We start from the raw sequence: 14,886 nt of genomic DNA, 5'->3' as shown, positions 1-14,886 counted from the left end.
CTAGTAGGCCTAGGTACTGAGTGCTTGGGCTGCCTGCATCAGGTTGTGTGTGGTTTCACCTTGTCGGGCCCAGAACCACCCCTGCTGGTTTCCTCCGGTAATTCCAGTATGTGACTGAATGGAAACAGAGGGATCTGTCTGGAGAGAGCACAGGGCTCTCACCTGTTGAGTCTCCTCAAAATGTAGCACAGGGGTTCTTGGACCTGCTCTACTCAGAGTAGCATTTTCCTTGGCTCAGGATTTGTGGCTTCATGAAAAGGTGGACAGTTGTAAGAAAGGGCTTTAACTCATCTCTGTGAATGACAGGTCTTGCCACAGAATGATAGAAGTCATTGTCCTTCATTCAGCCCGTGTTTACCAAGTGCCTTGTGTGTTAGAAACTGTTCTACACAGTGGGACAAGAAGAATAATCACAAAGGTCCTTCTCATTCTTAGGAAGCAGAAGGTGGAGACGGGAGTCCTTCTGACATTATCCATCACGTGTTTTTAAAGAACACTGAGCAAGAAATAAAGTGACTTGTAGGGGTAGTGGAGCATGGGTCGTGTGACAGCCAGAGGTGCCTCTCTAAAAAGGCACGCGAGTGAGTGAGAGCGAGCCGTGAAGACTTCTGTAGTGGCTGGTGCTGAGCAGCCAGGAGAAGAAGGGTCATAAGGATTTGGCAGAGAAATGGGTGTCAGACCTGGAAGTACTCTGTGATGTCAGGAACCGCTGTAGCTTGTGAAACCTCCAAAGATAAACAGCTCTGTCTTCATTCAGCATTGAAAGCTCTGTGAGCTTGGGAATGAACTGGAACACATCCCCCGGACTACCCTGGAGATGCCAGCTTTCGTCATTATTTTGAATTTGCTTAAGTATCTGAAGGACATTAATTTCAACTTTGTGTTAAGATTCTACTGCCTAAATATTAACATCATTGTCATCACAGCATGTATGTGTGTATGCATGTGTGTATGTGAGAGAGTGTGCACGTGTGCATGTGTGTGTGTGCACGCACACACGTGTAGGTCAGAGGATAACTTAAGAGTCAGTCCTCTCCTACCATTTGGAATTGAGCTGAGGTAATTAGACATGGTGGCAGACACTCTTCCCTCTGACAGAGCATCTCACTAGCCTCTCACCTCTTAGATTGTAGGATTTTTTAAATTTATTCTTTGAATCCATCTGCTGCTATCTCTTTCCAGCTCCTCCTGATGCTCCACATTCTAAAACTTCATGTCTTCTTTTTTTTCTTGTGTTTAATAGCTCCTTGAGTCCAATCAGTGCTCCCCATATATCCATGGGTGTGGGGCCATCCACTGGGGCTTGGGCAACCTCCCAGAGGCCATGTCCTCAAAGGAGGGTGACTCTCCTTCCCTGAGAAGATGCCAACTGCCAGTAGTTCCTCCACTAGGGGTGGAACCTCAGAGTCCCCTGCCATATCCATGTTTTTGTTTTTCTGACTCTTGTTATACGTGTTTATATCTTTCAGCGAGTTGCAGACCTGGAACATGAAAATGCTCTCTTGAAGGATGAGAAAGAATACCTTAATAACCAAATCTTGCACCAATCAAAAGGTAAGCTCCAGAGCTTCGTGGTTTTCCTGCTCCTAGACAATGCTGAGGAGGAAGGGCTTACTAAGGAGAGCTGGGGAAATGGACGGTGAATCTTAACACCCTGCTGTGACATTTCTTTGAAAAGTCTGTTGGAAGGGGAACACATTTCTAGTGTGTAAAACCACACATGAGACTTGGTATCAGGAGACCCAAGCATTCAAAGCACGACACTGCTATGCACAGCTCTGTGACCTTGTGTGAGGATCCGTCTGAAAATGGGCAGGAAAGGCAGACTTTGAAGGGCTCATGGGAAGAGTGAGATAGATCCGCAGGTGAACTGCTTAAGCTGGCGCTGAGCACAGAGAGCGCCCATGTGTGTTTTTACATTTGTCTTGCTCACCTTGTCACCTGTGTGTCCTACCATACCATCATCACTCTGTATGCTGAAGAACAGAGTCTTTCATTAAACCCTAGGTGAACCTTTTAAATGCTCGCCAAATTCCAGGCTGCGGCCCACCCCTGTGGCTCAGTTCTTGTCTGCTCAGTGTAACCAGATCTCCCATCCTTGGTATCCTCACCCATTTCACAGGGCAGCTGAGCACCATAAGCTCACAGCCCCTCACCAACCTAAGGTCTTGTGACAGTATAAAATGCTTTCAAATTGCCCTTTTTAAAAAAAACCAACTTGCTTTCCGTTACTATGGATACAAGGTTGGCAAGAGAATAAAGCCCATCTGAATGACTTAGGTTCTTAGCCCACTCCCTATGTCACCTCTGATCTGGTCTCCAAGGACCTGAAAGAGCAGGGTTATGATAAGAGTTCAGAATGAAGCCTGGTTCTGCTGGAAATGCTGCCAGTAGTCCTTAGGACTGTTGTCACAAGAGAAGCAGGTGCATGGACAAATGGGGGTGCTCATGTGCATTGAGAGCTTCTCTCCCCACCTCCCAGAGAGCAGGATCGCCCTTCTTCCTGCAGGAACCCTTGCTTCAGGATAATGAGCCCCTCCTCAACTCCACAGTAGGTGAGGGGAGTGAGAGCCTCATCCACAGCCTCTGGGATGAGCCTGTCATAGGCAGCCTTTTAACAGGAGATTAGTCAAAATGCTCCTAGCAGAGCATGCGCATTGGAGGATCCCCCTCAGTTGCTGAAACCCAGCTTCCCTTGCCTGCTTTCCAGCTGAATCTTCCCAGAGCTCTGTGGAGGAGAACCTCCTGATGAAGAAGGAACTGGAGGAGGAGAGGTCCAGGTACCAGAACCTCGTGAAGGAATACTCCCTGCTGGAGCAGAGATATGAGAACCTGCGAGACGAGGTGACCATGCTAAAGGCAAGGGAGGCAGTTCTGCTGCCAGACGGAAATGACTTCCTTGTCTGCCCTTTTTTAGCTGGCTGTGTAGCCCTTACTCTCTGGTCCTGCCCTGGTCAGCAAGCATGCATGTGTGCAAGGACCACCTATTCTTTCGTTCCTATGGGAACCCTGTGGTTAGGAAGCTGCCAGCCAGTGGTCCCTTCCTGAGGATGCCCTTTCTCAACACTGAGGTCTTATTGAGATCTTAGGAAGCTAGGAATTATTTTCCTGTATTATGCTATCATCCTGCTTCTTGTTCTAGAAAGCTAGAGTGTTGAGACAATGGTATGGTAGGCTATGACCTTAGCTGCCTTGGTACATATGGAGAGAGACGCTTGGAGCCTGGTTAGGTCTCCTAATCCGACAAAAATGCAATATATTTTTGTGACATTTCAAGATTTGACATTCTTATTTACCCATATGAATACTCTCTCCCAACATACATATTCAACATTAGTAAGTTAGTTGCATGGAAACCAGGAAAGCAATCTGAATAGGAACTGAAATAGAAATCTAAAAATTCCACCAAGCTTGGTTTTCACTCCTAAAGACAAACCAGCTGCCAAAAAATAAACTGAAAGATCTTTTTAAATGAATAGCACGGAAGGTCCGCTCTATTTCTAATTACTACCATTTCCATGAGCAGAATGCGATGGAAAGGCTGTTCCGGGTAGGGATGCAGCATTCCTCTCAAGAACATAGAGAAGGGTACATTGTGTGCATTACGGGGGCACAGCCGGGAGAGAAGGGCTGTTCCTCCTCACTTTCTGGGTGTCATGGGTTGTAAAGCATTAAGAGACGGGGGAGGGCTGGTCATGTGGCTCTTTGGTAGAGCATTCGCCTAGCATGCATGGGAGTAGCTATTCCTCCACTGCTCTAAGGAGCAGTGCTGCCCATCCTTGTTGACAAGTGAGGCAGTTGGCCAGTGTCCAGGACCTGCTGCTCCTTGAGAAGTTAGTTCTCGTTATTAATACGAGCTAGTTATGAATTGTCACATTTTTCTCCTTGAGCAGCAAACTCCGGGCCACAGGAAGAACCCGTCAAATCAAAGCAGCTTAGAGTCTGATTCCAATTACCCCTCCATTTCCACTTCTGAGATTGGAGACACTGAGGATGCCCTTCAGCAGGTGGAGGTAAGTCGGGGCACTGTTTGCAGCCATCCTGCCTGGGATGTGTTAACGTTCTGCGTGGAACTACCCAATGGAGATTCCTGCTCTGTTGATAGTGGCTCAAGGGTTGCAGGGGATGGGCATTGAGAACAGGGTCACTGGGTTGCAGTGGACTTACAGACTGTGCAAGCGACGCAGTCAGATGTACAGCCCAGCATTTGTGTAGATACTGTTTCCATGCAGATATGAGCATGCCATCCCTAAGGATATGTTCTTTAAGGCAGATCCTCAGCTGGCTGAGCACAAAGTACTCACTGTATGAGGTAGAACAAGATCATGCCGCAGTGTACACAGCATAGTTAAAACAGGCTGCATATGTGCCCATTCACAGGCAGACGCATGTTTGTGCACACGCTTAATCCACATAGTAAAATCCAGACATGAGTCTGAAAGGATAGAAATATACTGGAAATAAATGCATTGAGATCATGGGTTCCACAGTAGGGGATATTGATCGTTTCAAGTTGAAATCAGATGGTTGTTGGCATCACATTTACAGTAACTGGTGGCCACAGAAATCCCTCGTCAGGAAGTACTGTGTCCTGAGGTTTAGTTTCTCTGATGTAATGCCATTTTCCAGAAGTAAATTCCCTTTTAGCTTCCAAAGAAAATGGCTGAGCCTGTATCCATTTGTTCTTAGAATATGTGATTGGTCACTTAAGTGGCTCACTTGGGAGGAATGTAAATGGCTGAGACAGAGATATAATCTAGAAGAGAATAAGGCTGCAGCACCAGCTTTGCTATGAGAAACACTAGTGGCTTGGCACTGGCTTTGTGTTGGAGGCAAAGTTGATGTTGGGAGGAGCAAGGAGACAGGTGGCTGATACAGAGGTGGGCAGTGAGACATTGTGTGTTACCCGAAGCATTTGTGCTGTGGAAACCACCTTCTGCGCACCCCTCTTCCCTTGCAGGAGATTGGTGTAGAGAAGGCAGCTATGGACATGACTGTCTTCCTGAAGCTGCAGAAGAGAGTGCGAGAACTTGAGCAAGAGCGGAAGAAGCTGCAGGTGCAGCTAGAAAAGGAGCAACAGGACAGCAAGAAAGTGCAGGTGTGTGGCAGCTCTGTAAACCTGTGACAGCCTGTGAGCCTGTGACAGCCCTGTGAGCCCGTGGGGTCTCCATGGTGTTGGGTTTTAGAGCCCTCCCTTGTTGGAGTCAAACTGATCACTCCTCTGTGCAGGGTGTACTCCCTGAGCATCCCAGGGCAAAGGATTTCCACTGGGAAGCTGTAGGGAAGTCTGTAGGGGCTCATGCTTGGAGGACTGGCAGCAGACGCAGAGAAAATGATACAGCAGAAGTCAAACTTAGCAGAGGAAGTCTACCACCATCCCAGGCCTGGAATCTAGCGTGAGCCCAGCCACCTGGTTCAGTCAGACAAGACCCTTCTTACCATGGCTGTGCTGTCTCCACAGCGGAAGTCATCCTCATCTTCTTGAGTCTTGAAGGAACACTGTGTGAAACTTTATGCCATAATTACTCTATCCCCAGGATCTTGGGGCACCTAGGCTACATGTAGAACTATGCCAATACTGGGCTCATAGCTAGTACACAAAGTGTGTGTTACAAAAGAAAATACAGAGTCAGCAGAGTACTTGCTGCCAAACCTGAAGGCCTGACTTCGATCGGAGGGGCACACAGGATAGAAGGGGAGAACTGATCCCTGCAAGTTGTCCTCTGACCTCCACACACATGCCATGACATGTGCAAGCTGTGACAGACACACATGTGCATCTACACACACATGCATGTTCACTAGTATATAATATATTTTTCTAAGACAGGTAAAAATTCAAGAGAAAAACTTAGCCATTGGGGAACTTGAATCAGGTTTGGAAGTAACAAATGTAGTCCAATGTGTAAGATAAACAATGCTGCAGTGTGTATATGAATTCAGAGCTCACTATACACACATCAGAGAGCCATTGGCTGTAGCTGTGCAGGAGACAAGAACCATATTTTCTTACTTTGAAGTTGTGAGGAATACTTCTTGTGGGATTTAAGTCCAGTTCTGGAGGATATCACTAGCAGATCTGTTCTCAGTCCTAAGCTGAAAATCATGTGACTTGGCACTCTATGCACATCTCTGACCCCTGCCACCTGTACCCAAAATCTTCTTTCATGCCAGCTTTCTTCCCTTTCCAGTCAGATGTGGTACGGACCCTGGTGTGGCTTGCCATCAGATTCCTGGTTTTTAGTTGTTGATGATGTTGTTTGGTTTTTGTTATGTCTTATTTAATAGGCTGTAAGTGATGAGGGAGATCTTGGTGGGTGGATTTAAGTCTCTCAGTTGAATTAGATTCAGAGTGGGGAATGTGAAAGCATGAGGTACATAAATGACTTTTCCAATTATAAGGAAACCTGCCCTGACAGAAAAACACAAGCCAAATACTAGACAGGTACTCTTAGAGTTGTATCCCCCAAAAACCCACTGCAGGTTGAAGACATGCAGAGTTAAAATAGCCTTTAGTCCTCCACGCTTCCAGACACTAACTTGGCAACATCACACTTGTAGAGTGCTGGCTGTTCATCCCCATGATTAGTGGGAAGGATGGAGAGTTACCATTGCTCTGTGGCACCAGTGGGGCTCATACAGCAAATTACCTGCCCAGGAAAAGGTCAAAGTTCAAATGAAGGACAATTTCTAGTGAATATTAGTTGCTCTTGTGCCATCTAGAGTCGAGGGATTTTAAGTCAGTCATCATAAGTCACAGGCGATCTGTGTGTATAAAATGGATGGCATTAGATATGCCCGGCATAGAAGTTCCTTGGTACTTAGCTGTGCCTAAAGGCATGATTTCCAGATCCCCCGTTTCAGAAATGGAAACTTGGCTTTGAAATTGGCTTGTCTGGATGCCAAGTAAAAGAAGGGGGACTCTCTCAAAATATAATCACCAAGCAAGACTAGTGGGCTGTGTTCTGTGTGCTCACAAGGGTATTGCAGGAATTAATATGGACCTTCTGTCATCCCCCGAGATTAGACTTCCAGAGATCAAGTTTCTGAGTCTTTCCTAGAGAGATATAACCTAGGTCCCCAGCCTTACAGGCCATGCACTCAATACAGCCTGACTAAGGTACCTGTGGAGTCTCCCATCCATGACTAAGCCCCATGAGAGTGGGGCCTCAGTGATTGCTAGTCAGACTGCTCTCTATGCAGTCCCTTTTCCCCTGACCTGGCATAGTTGCCTCATCTACTACAGTGACTCTAACAGACCGTGTACTTAGAAACATCACCTAGATTGCCCTTCAGGTATGACTACACGGTCCTCTTTCTCTGAGAATCTAATGTATTCAACATTTAGTGTTGTGTAGCAAATCTATGCCACACGGAACACAAGTGCAGACCTAGCAGCAGGACTGCCGACTCGCCTCGGGTCATTCCCATCCCCTATACCACTGGTGATGGAGGAAGCCAAGGCAGAAATTGGCAGGGCTTTTCCCCGACTTATAGGATAGGGCAGGAAAAAGTACAGCAAATGTACATGTCCTTCATCTGAAGAGTTTACAAGAAATACCCATGCTAAACCCCAGGTACCACAGTAATGATAGCCTTACCTGGACTTCAGGTTCCTAGGGCTTAGGTAATCTTGTAAGTGATCTATTGATTTTAGTCCTAAAGACCCATGCTCTTCGGGGATGACTCCCCTCCCTGCTTAAACTCACTCCAACAAACTTAGAAAGTTTTTTGTGCCCCCTTTCAACAGCCAATTCAACTCTACTGGTTGCCATGTAATCAGAGGAGTCCTTGGCCAACCTGAGTCCTGGTGGACTTGTTACTTCCATTCTGCTGCCCGGAGCCACCAGTTTTGGCATTCTAAAGTCTGCTACACACACTGCATACTTACTGTGAGCCAGCTGCCTTGCTAGAATGTCTAGAGGAAGCAGCTTCAATACAAGGTGCTTTGAATTGGGAAATAGACTCATGAGTTCACACAACCCCAAAACACGAGCATAGCATCAATATTCAGGTTTTACAGCTGGAGATGCTGAAACAAAATGCCACCAAGTCGGCTGCTTATTAACAAAAGTATCTTCTTCCAGAGGCCAGAAGTCAGAAGTGAAGGTTTCGCTGTAACTGTCCCCTGCAAACAGTGGGGAGGACTTAACCTCACACCTTCCTCTTGGCTTCTGATGTTCTTGACTAGGAGTGACTCCAGTCCCACCTCCATATTAATATGGTCATCTTGTCTGTGTGACCTTTCCTTCTATAGCATTAGGACTCCTTTCATTACATCTCCTAAGACCCTATTTCCAAATGTGGTCATATTCACAGACAGAGGAATTTAGGACTTGTAATTTAATCCATAACAGTGTTATACATATTCAACCTGTCAGTACCTGTGGGGACCACATGATACAGCGGGAGAAGGAGGGAGTTGTTTTGGGGGGAATTCATGGTAGCCTGAGCACTGGCTACTTTGTGAAGGAGGTAGGGAATATACCTGTGAAGGGTGGGGTTACCAGGTATTCGTGCAAAAGCGGGATGAGAAAGTTTGGCTGTCGTCAGAAATGTCTGGAGAGAATATGGCGTGGCCTGTGTTTACCTTTCTGCCCTTCCTGTGCAGGTGGAACAACAGAATGGCATAGATGTGGACCAGGATGCAGATCTAGCATACAACAGTCTGAAGGTGAGGCTGTCTGTTCTCTAGTAGAAGACAAGTGCAGAGCTGGGCTTCAGGAAACTGGGGCCCAGGCTCCAGTCTGCTCATCCGTGGAGCCATAAGCAAGTGACTGCATCTCCACACTTTCCCATCTTCATCTTTGCAATGAAGGGGAGTTTGTGTCTATACCAAGAAACACGCGCCTCTCCTACTGAAACAGGTCTAGTTAAAATACGTGACCACAGGAATAAAAACACTCGGAAAAAATATCCAGATGTAAGGCAGAGGGTTTCCCTGTGCGGCAAATGCTGGGTTGGCAGGAGAGGGCAAAGTAGAACAGTGGAGGCTTCAGACCCAAGGAGGAGGGAGGGGACACCAGACCATGCCCTTGCCTCCCAGAGACTTCATGATGAGGCAGTTCAACAGTCTGCCTGTCTCTAATAGAACAACAGTTCGCTAATTGCCATTGCCCAGAAAAACGGCCTTGTGTCATTTCTGTGGCTTCCACCTCCCAACTATTTTGTGCTAATATACATATAGCATGACATTTACTGTCTTAACAATTCTAAGTGTATATAAGGGCCAGTCACAGAGGATTCATTGATAATGTGCAAGCAGCTGACTTCTGTTCACCCCTGTAATTCTGTTTATCTTGCAAATCCCATCTCCACAGAAGAATTTCTGCTCCTCCTTCCCACAGCCCCAGTCAGACACCACTCTACTTCCTGTCTCTATGCACTGCTCTAGATGTCTCACACAGTGAACGCACAATATTTGTTTTCTTATGACAGTTTATATCATTTAGCTTAACACCTTCAAGATTCATTCATGTTATATATGTTGTCATTCTGGTCCAGGTACTAGCTATGAGCCTGCATCTCCCTGGACTCAACTTTGGCTTCTTGCTCAGATAATAGAGAGTTCTACCCAGTGGGATTTGGCTCAGTTGCCTTGTATCTCTAACAAGCATATCACTTTTCAAAGTTTTTAGAAAAAGGCACAGAGCATATGAACACACAACAGCTTTAGGAAGTCCTATGAACAGCATGTTGCTTACAACTATCAACTTGAGGTGGGGCATAGCTTGGTGATAGAGAACTTGTCCTGGCTTTGCTCTCCAGCACTACATATGTACAAACATGCATGTGTGCATGCATACACACACACACACATACACACACACACACACAGCATCAGTCCAGCATTTCCACAAAGAATAATTTCATGGCCAATTGTGCTCAGAACATATATTGCATCACCAGTGGATACTACAGAACCATTGAATGAGATACATTTCTCTGAGAACTTGGGGTGATGAGTTTAATCCCTAGTTCTGACTGACCACTGGTGACATCAGAACTTGAGCCATGTATGTCTTCTTCAAAAATGGAAAGTTGCTCTCCTGGTAGACAGGGAAAGTTAAGGCAAGAGAGGAGATGGGCTAGCTGGAACTTGTTGAGGATCCAGGAAACAGCAAGCTGTGCACCTTGGCTGTCTTGCAGAGACAAGAGCTTGAGTCAGAGAACAAAAAGCTGAAGAATGACCTGAATGAACTGAGGAAAGCTGTGGCTGACCAAGCCATGCAAGACAACTCCACCCACAGCTCCCCAGACAGCTACAGCCTGCTGCTGAACCAGCTCAAGCTGGCCAATGAGGAGCTTGAGGTCCGCAAAGAGGAGGTGCTGATCCTCAGGACCCAGATCATGAACACTGACCAGCGCCGACTGTCTGGCAAGTACATGGTAAGGAGATGACAGCCACGGGTGTGCTTCTTGGGGTGACACTGAGCCAGTAGAATTGTGTTTTTATGTGTCTTTACTCTGGGGGGTCTTAAACCTGAAGAGCAAGATGTCTGTCTTTGGGGTTTCTTAGAGCAGCAGAACAGGGGTTTGATCCCTTTCTTCCTTCATGATCAAGAGATGGAGCTAGACATTTCTAGAATTACTGAACTTAAGAAAGTAATCAAGGAGGCTAGAGAGATGGCTTAGCTATTAAGAGCACTTCACTGGGCTTGCAGAGGACCTGAGTTCAGTTCTCCTGGCACCCATATCAGGGAACGCACAACTGCCCTCTTCTGGCCTCTATAGGCACTGCACTCACATGAACAGACACAGCATGATTTTTATTATTATTTAAATTAAAACAATCTTACTTTACATACCAATTTCAGTTCTCTCTCCCTCCTGCCCTCCCACGGCCCCACCATCTCCCCATCCCAACCCCCATTCATTCCTCAGAGAGGATGAGGTCTCCCATGGGGGATCGTCAAAGTCTGTCACATCATTTGGGGCAGGACTGAGCCCCCCTCCTGTATCTAGGCTGAGAGAGTATCCCTTCATAGGGAATGGGCTCCAAAAAGCCAGCTCATGCACCAGGGATAAGTTGTGTCAGGGTAGCCTAGTGGTCTAAGGCACCACACTCAAGTTCAGCTTCCTCACATGATTTTTTTTAAGAAAATGTTCAAAAGAAACAAGACACAGATAATCTCAGTGGCCATTTTCCATGTTATGCCCCTTGCTGTTTATTTTGTCTCTGGGAGGATTTCTCTATCAGCTCTTCCAGAGTGGTAGGCCCCCTTCAGGTTTGTTTCTGGTATTCTCACCATCAAGGACAGATTATAGAATGGTAGGGAAGGACTAGAGGGAACTGCAGTCATCCAGTTGGCTCTAATAGACTGGACCACTCTAGACATGGGCCCTAGGTGACTTGAGGGATGAGGTGCTTCAGTAATGAGCCTTGGGTCATGTCTGCTGATGTGGGTGCTCTCTCCTCCCAGGATCCTGAGCAGCTGCCCCACTACTTGCTCTCATACCTCACAGGCAGGCACTGCCAAGGCTGTGTCCTTCCACCCAAGATGGCCTCTTGAAGTCCCGTCCCACCTTGCATCTAACAGCGGCTGGTTATTTCTCCTGGTCTCCCTCTCTTCCCAAAAGCACATTTGTATGCCTCAATATTAGAAAGCCATTTCTTAGACAACGTTTGTACAACCAGAGTTAATTTTTATTTGGTATCTTCTAGGAGCCAAACATCAATGCCAGAACAAGTTGGCCCAACAGTGAAAAACATGTGGACCAGGAAGATGCCATTGAGGCTTATCATGGGGTCTGCCAGACAAACAGGTAGGACCCACCTCTGAGAGCTGGAGAAAGTGACAGTCTGGTGACAGGAGGGACCATTGTCTAGCCTACCATGTTACAACCTGTCCCTTAGGTACTGGCCATCTGCCCAACCTCAGGGAATTATTTGTTGGAAAGAGAAGCCCCTTTGGAATCCTGCCAATGGAAAGTGTTTAAAATTTCTGGGAGCAGTGAACCCTTCAGAAAGCGCCAGGGCCCATGCTGTAAGCACAGCACGAGTTTGCTTTCTCTGAAGACTTAGTATTTCCATATCTTCTGCTGCAATCTCTCTTCTGCAGAGAAGGAAACTGAGGCCCAGACAGATTACACAATTTTAGGCAGGTAGCCGGCCTAGAGCCAAACCAAAATAAAATCCAGGAGGCCTGGCTTCCAGGCTGCACTGCTCCACTCCTATCCCGCGTGGGAAACCAAGGGGGGGGGGATGTAGCCAGCCCCCAATTCTCCCTAAAGAAGAAAAAGAAGGAATGAAGGTGACTCCCTGCGCTAAAGCTGGCGTCAAGATTCAGTCATCTTAAATTCTCTTGGGTGGAAGATAAGGAGCGAGGAGAATGAGCGAAAAGAACACCGATAGCATTAAATTAGAAAGCAAGCTGGCAGCCCGTGCTGGCCTTATCACTCTGATCTTTAGAACGGAAATTGCTCCCAGTCCTCTTTCTGTCCATGCCTTCAGCTGTCAGGAGTCTAGTCCTCCATCTAGGTCTTAACAGGAGCTGCTCAGTGCCCAAATTTTGTCTTCTTACCTCAATAACAATGGAGGTGACGAGACAAAAATAGCCTTTACTATGTCTTATAATCGTTCCATGCTCAGAAAACTCAGCAAGCAATAGTGAACTAACAGCCGAGAACCTGAGTTAAGAAAAGAGCAGCTGCCTAGAGGAGAAGTCAGGGAACCCAGGCCCCCAGCGTCTGCCACATCCGGCACTGTAGAAATTTGCCTTTCAGTTTTGTTCCAACCTCAGCTTTGAGAAAGTTTTGTGATTGCTACAAACCTGAGCGTTAAGTGGGAAAGCAGCTCGGCTGGCTGGCAAGGAAGGGGAGTTAGGCTGTGATTCCAGGGAGCCCAGACAGTCACCCTCTTGTGACAAGGGTGCTGTGAAGATGAAGATTTGCTCTACCTTTCTTGTGGTTGGCCTCTAAGGAAGAGCTTTACAAATTGTGTCTTGCACATGTGGTTGGGTGGGGTCCCTTTAGAGTTTTGATGAAATCTGTACCTAGAATATGTATTCTGTGTACATATCTTGAGTTCAGGCTAGAATTCTGAGAAGATTCCAGCTACACTTCAGTCCCATGTGCAGTCCCTCAGGCTCAGTACTCTCCCATTTGCTGACTTGTCATGGCCTGTCGAGATCTGCAAAGAGAGTCCTCCTGTTCTGTGTCTCCCTGCACTGTGAGCCTGCGGGCAAGCGTCTCCCCTGCACTGTGAGCCTGCAGCAAGGGTCTCCCCTGCACTGTGAGCCTGCAGCAAGGGTCTCCCCTGCACTGTGAGCCTGCAGCAAGGGTCTCCCTGCACTGTGAGCCTGCAGCAAGGGTCTCCCCTGCACTGTGGGCCTGCAGCAAGGGTCTCCCCTGCACTGTGAGCCTGCAGCAAGGGTCTCCCCTGCACTGTGAATCTGTAGGAAAGGGTCTCCCCTGCACTGTGAATCTGTAGGAAAGGGTCTCCCCTGCACTGTGAATCTGTAGGAAAGGGTCTCCCCTGCACTGTGAATCTGTAGGAAAGGGTCTCCCCTGCACTGTGAATCTGTAGGAAAGGGTCTCCCCTGCACTGTGAATCTGTAGGAAAGGGTCTCCCCTGCACTGTGAGCCTGCAGCAAGGGTCTCCCCTGCACTGTGAGCCTGCAGCAAGGGTCTCCCCTGCACTGTGAGCCTGCAGCAAGGGTCTCCCCTGCACTGTGAGCCTGCAGCAAGGGTCTCCCCTGCACTGTGAGCCTGCAGCAAGGGTCTCCCCTGCACTGTGAGCCTGCAGCAAGGGTCTCCCCTGCACTGTGAGCCTTTATCAAAGGGTCTCCCTGCACTGTGAGCCTGCAGCAAGGGTCTCCCCTGCACTGTAAGCCTGCAGGAAAGGGTCTTGCCTGCACTGTGAGCCTGCAGGCAAGCATCTACCCTGCACTATGAACCTATGGCAAGGATCTCCCTGGCACTTGGAGCCTGCAGGCAAGGGTCTACCCTGCACTGGGAACCTGTGGGCCAGAGCTCCCAGAGTGTGAAACAGTCCCTCTTCTGTTTCTGCAGGCTCATACTGCCACCTTGGGACCTAAGAGCTGCCAGCATTGTTCTGACTGCTTTACTTACAGCAAAGCTAGGGAAATAGTCATGGAAGTCAAACTTAGAACCAAAAGTCTATCATCCTCTCCCAACTGGCCCTGGGAGAATGATGGAGAAGTGGACTGGGGGAGAAGCTACTGCCATCCCCAGGTCAGCCTCCCCTAGGAGGCTGGCCTAGGAGTGTGGCTGGGGCTCAGCTTAGATCTGGCTTCAAGAACGGTACTCCTCTGATTCCTTCCACCAAAGTCCTGCCAAGACTGTAGAAGTCCTCCACAGCAAGTCAGAGTGCATTGTTGGATCTGCCCTTGGGACCCAGGAAACAGCAGGAGGCCTCAGCACAGAAAAACTGTACTGCCTTTGTCTAGAGTTGGGCTCATTGGAGGTGCCAGTTCTTGGAGAGACAGGGGCATCTAGACAGAGCCTAGCTCTGAAGGCAGCTTCTTCCCTCATGTGGCCTTTCTCCCTCCGTCTGTGCTCCTGGTCTACTTCTCAGAGGCCCCAGCAAAGCTCCTGGGCTGCTGAGAGACAACTCAGTGTGAGCTAAAGAAGTAAATACCCACAGAGCACATCGAGATCTTCCCATACACAAGGTACCAACCAGCCTCAGCGTGGCTGGACATATGACAGGGTATGGTTGCTTGGTCCTATTTTCCAAGGTCTGCAGAGGGAAGTGGATCCTCTCTGAAACCATTTCTGTTGCATGCCCTCTACGGCTAGTAGAAAATACATCTGAGCTCATCCAGCTCACAATGCTAGCCTAACACATGGAAAAGCAGGTCATGGAACGCAGAAGGACATCCCTGGTAGGGCTCCTGGTTCCACGCTGAACTGCAGCCTTGC

General features: G+C 47.9%; 1 protein-coding gene across 5 annotated transcripts in view; it reads left to right on the top strand.

Moving 5' to 3' along the window:
* Myo5b (myosin VB) overlaps window positions 1-14,886 on the top strand; it is a 265,550-nt gene that overhangs the window by 219,809 nt on the left and 30,855 nt on the right. For 3 of the 5 annotated variants that reach the window (XM_021230890.2, XM_021230892.2, XM_021230891.2), the window contains exons 23-29: window positions 1,470-1,554; window positions 2,711-2,859; window positions 3,894-4,013; window positions 4,961-5,098; window positions 8,612-8,674; window positions 10,150-10,389; window positions 11,666-11,766. In XM_021230890.2, the coding sequence (XP_021086549.1) occupies window positions 1,470-1,554; window positions 2,711-2,859; window positions 3,894-4,013; window positions 4,961-5,098; window positions 8,612-8,674; window positions 10,150-10,389; window positions 11,666-11,766 (896 nt within the window). The remainder of the gene's footprint in view (window positions 1-1,469; window positions 1,555-2,710; window positions 2,860-3,893; window positions 4,014-4,960; window positions 5,099-8,611; window positions 8,675-10,149; window positions 10,390-11,665; window positions 11,767-14,886) is intronic. The other 2 variants (XM_013118053.3, XM_005076448.4) reach the window with 1 other exon arrangement.

This window comes from Mesocricetus auratus, unplaced genomic scaffold (genome assembly GCF_017639785.1).
Source record: "Mesocricetus auratus isolate SY011 unplaced genomic scaffold, BCM_Maur_2.0 Super-Scaffold_6730, whole genome shotgun sequence".
Lineage (NCBI taxonomy): Eukaryota > Metazoa > Chordata > Mammalia > Rodentia > Cricetidae > Mesocricetus > Mesocricetus auratus.
Note: the sequence above shows the minus strand (reverse complement) of the source record. Positions and strands in the feature narration are given on the sequence as shown.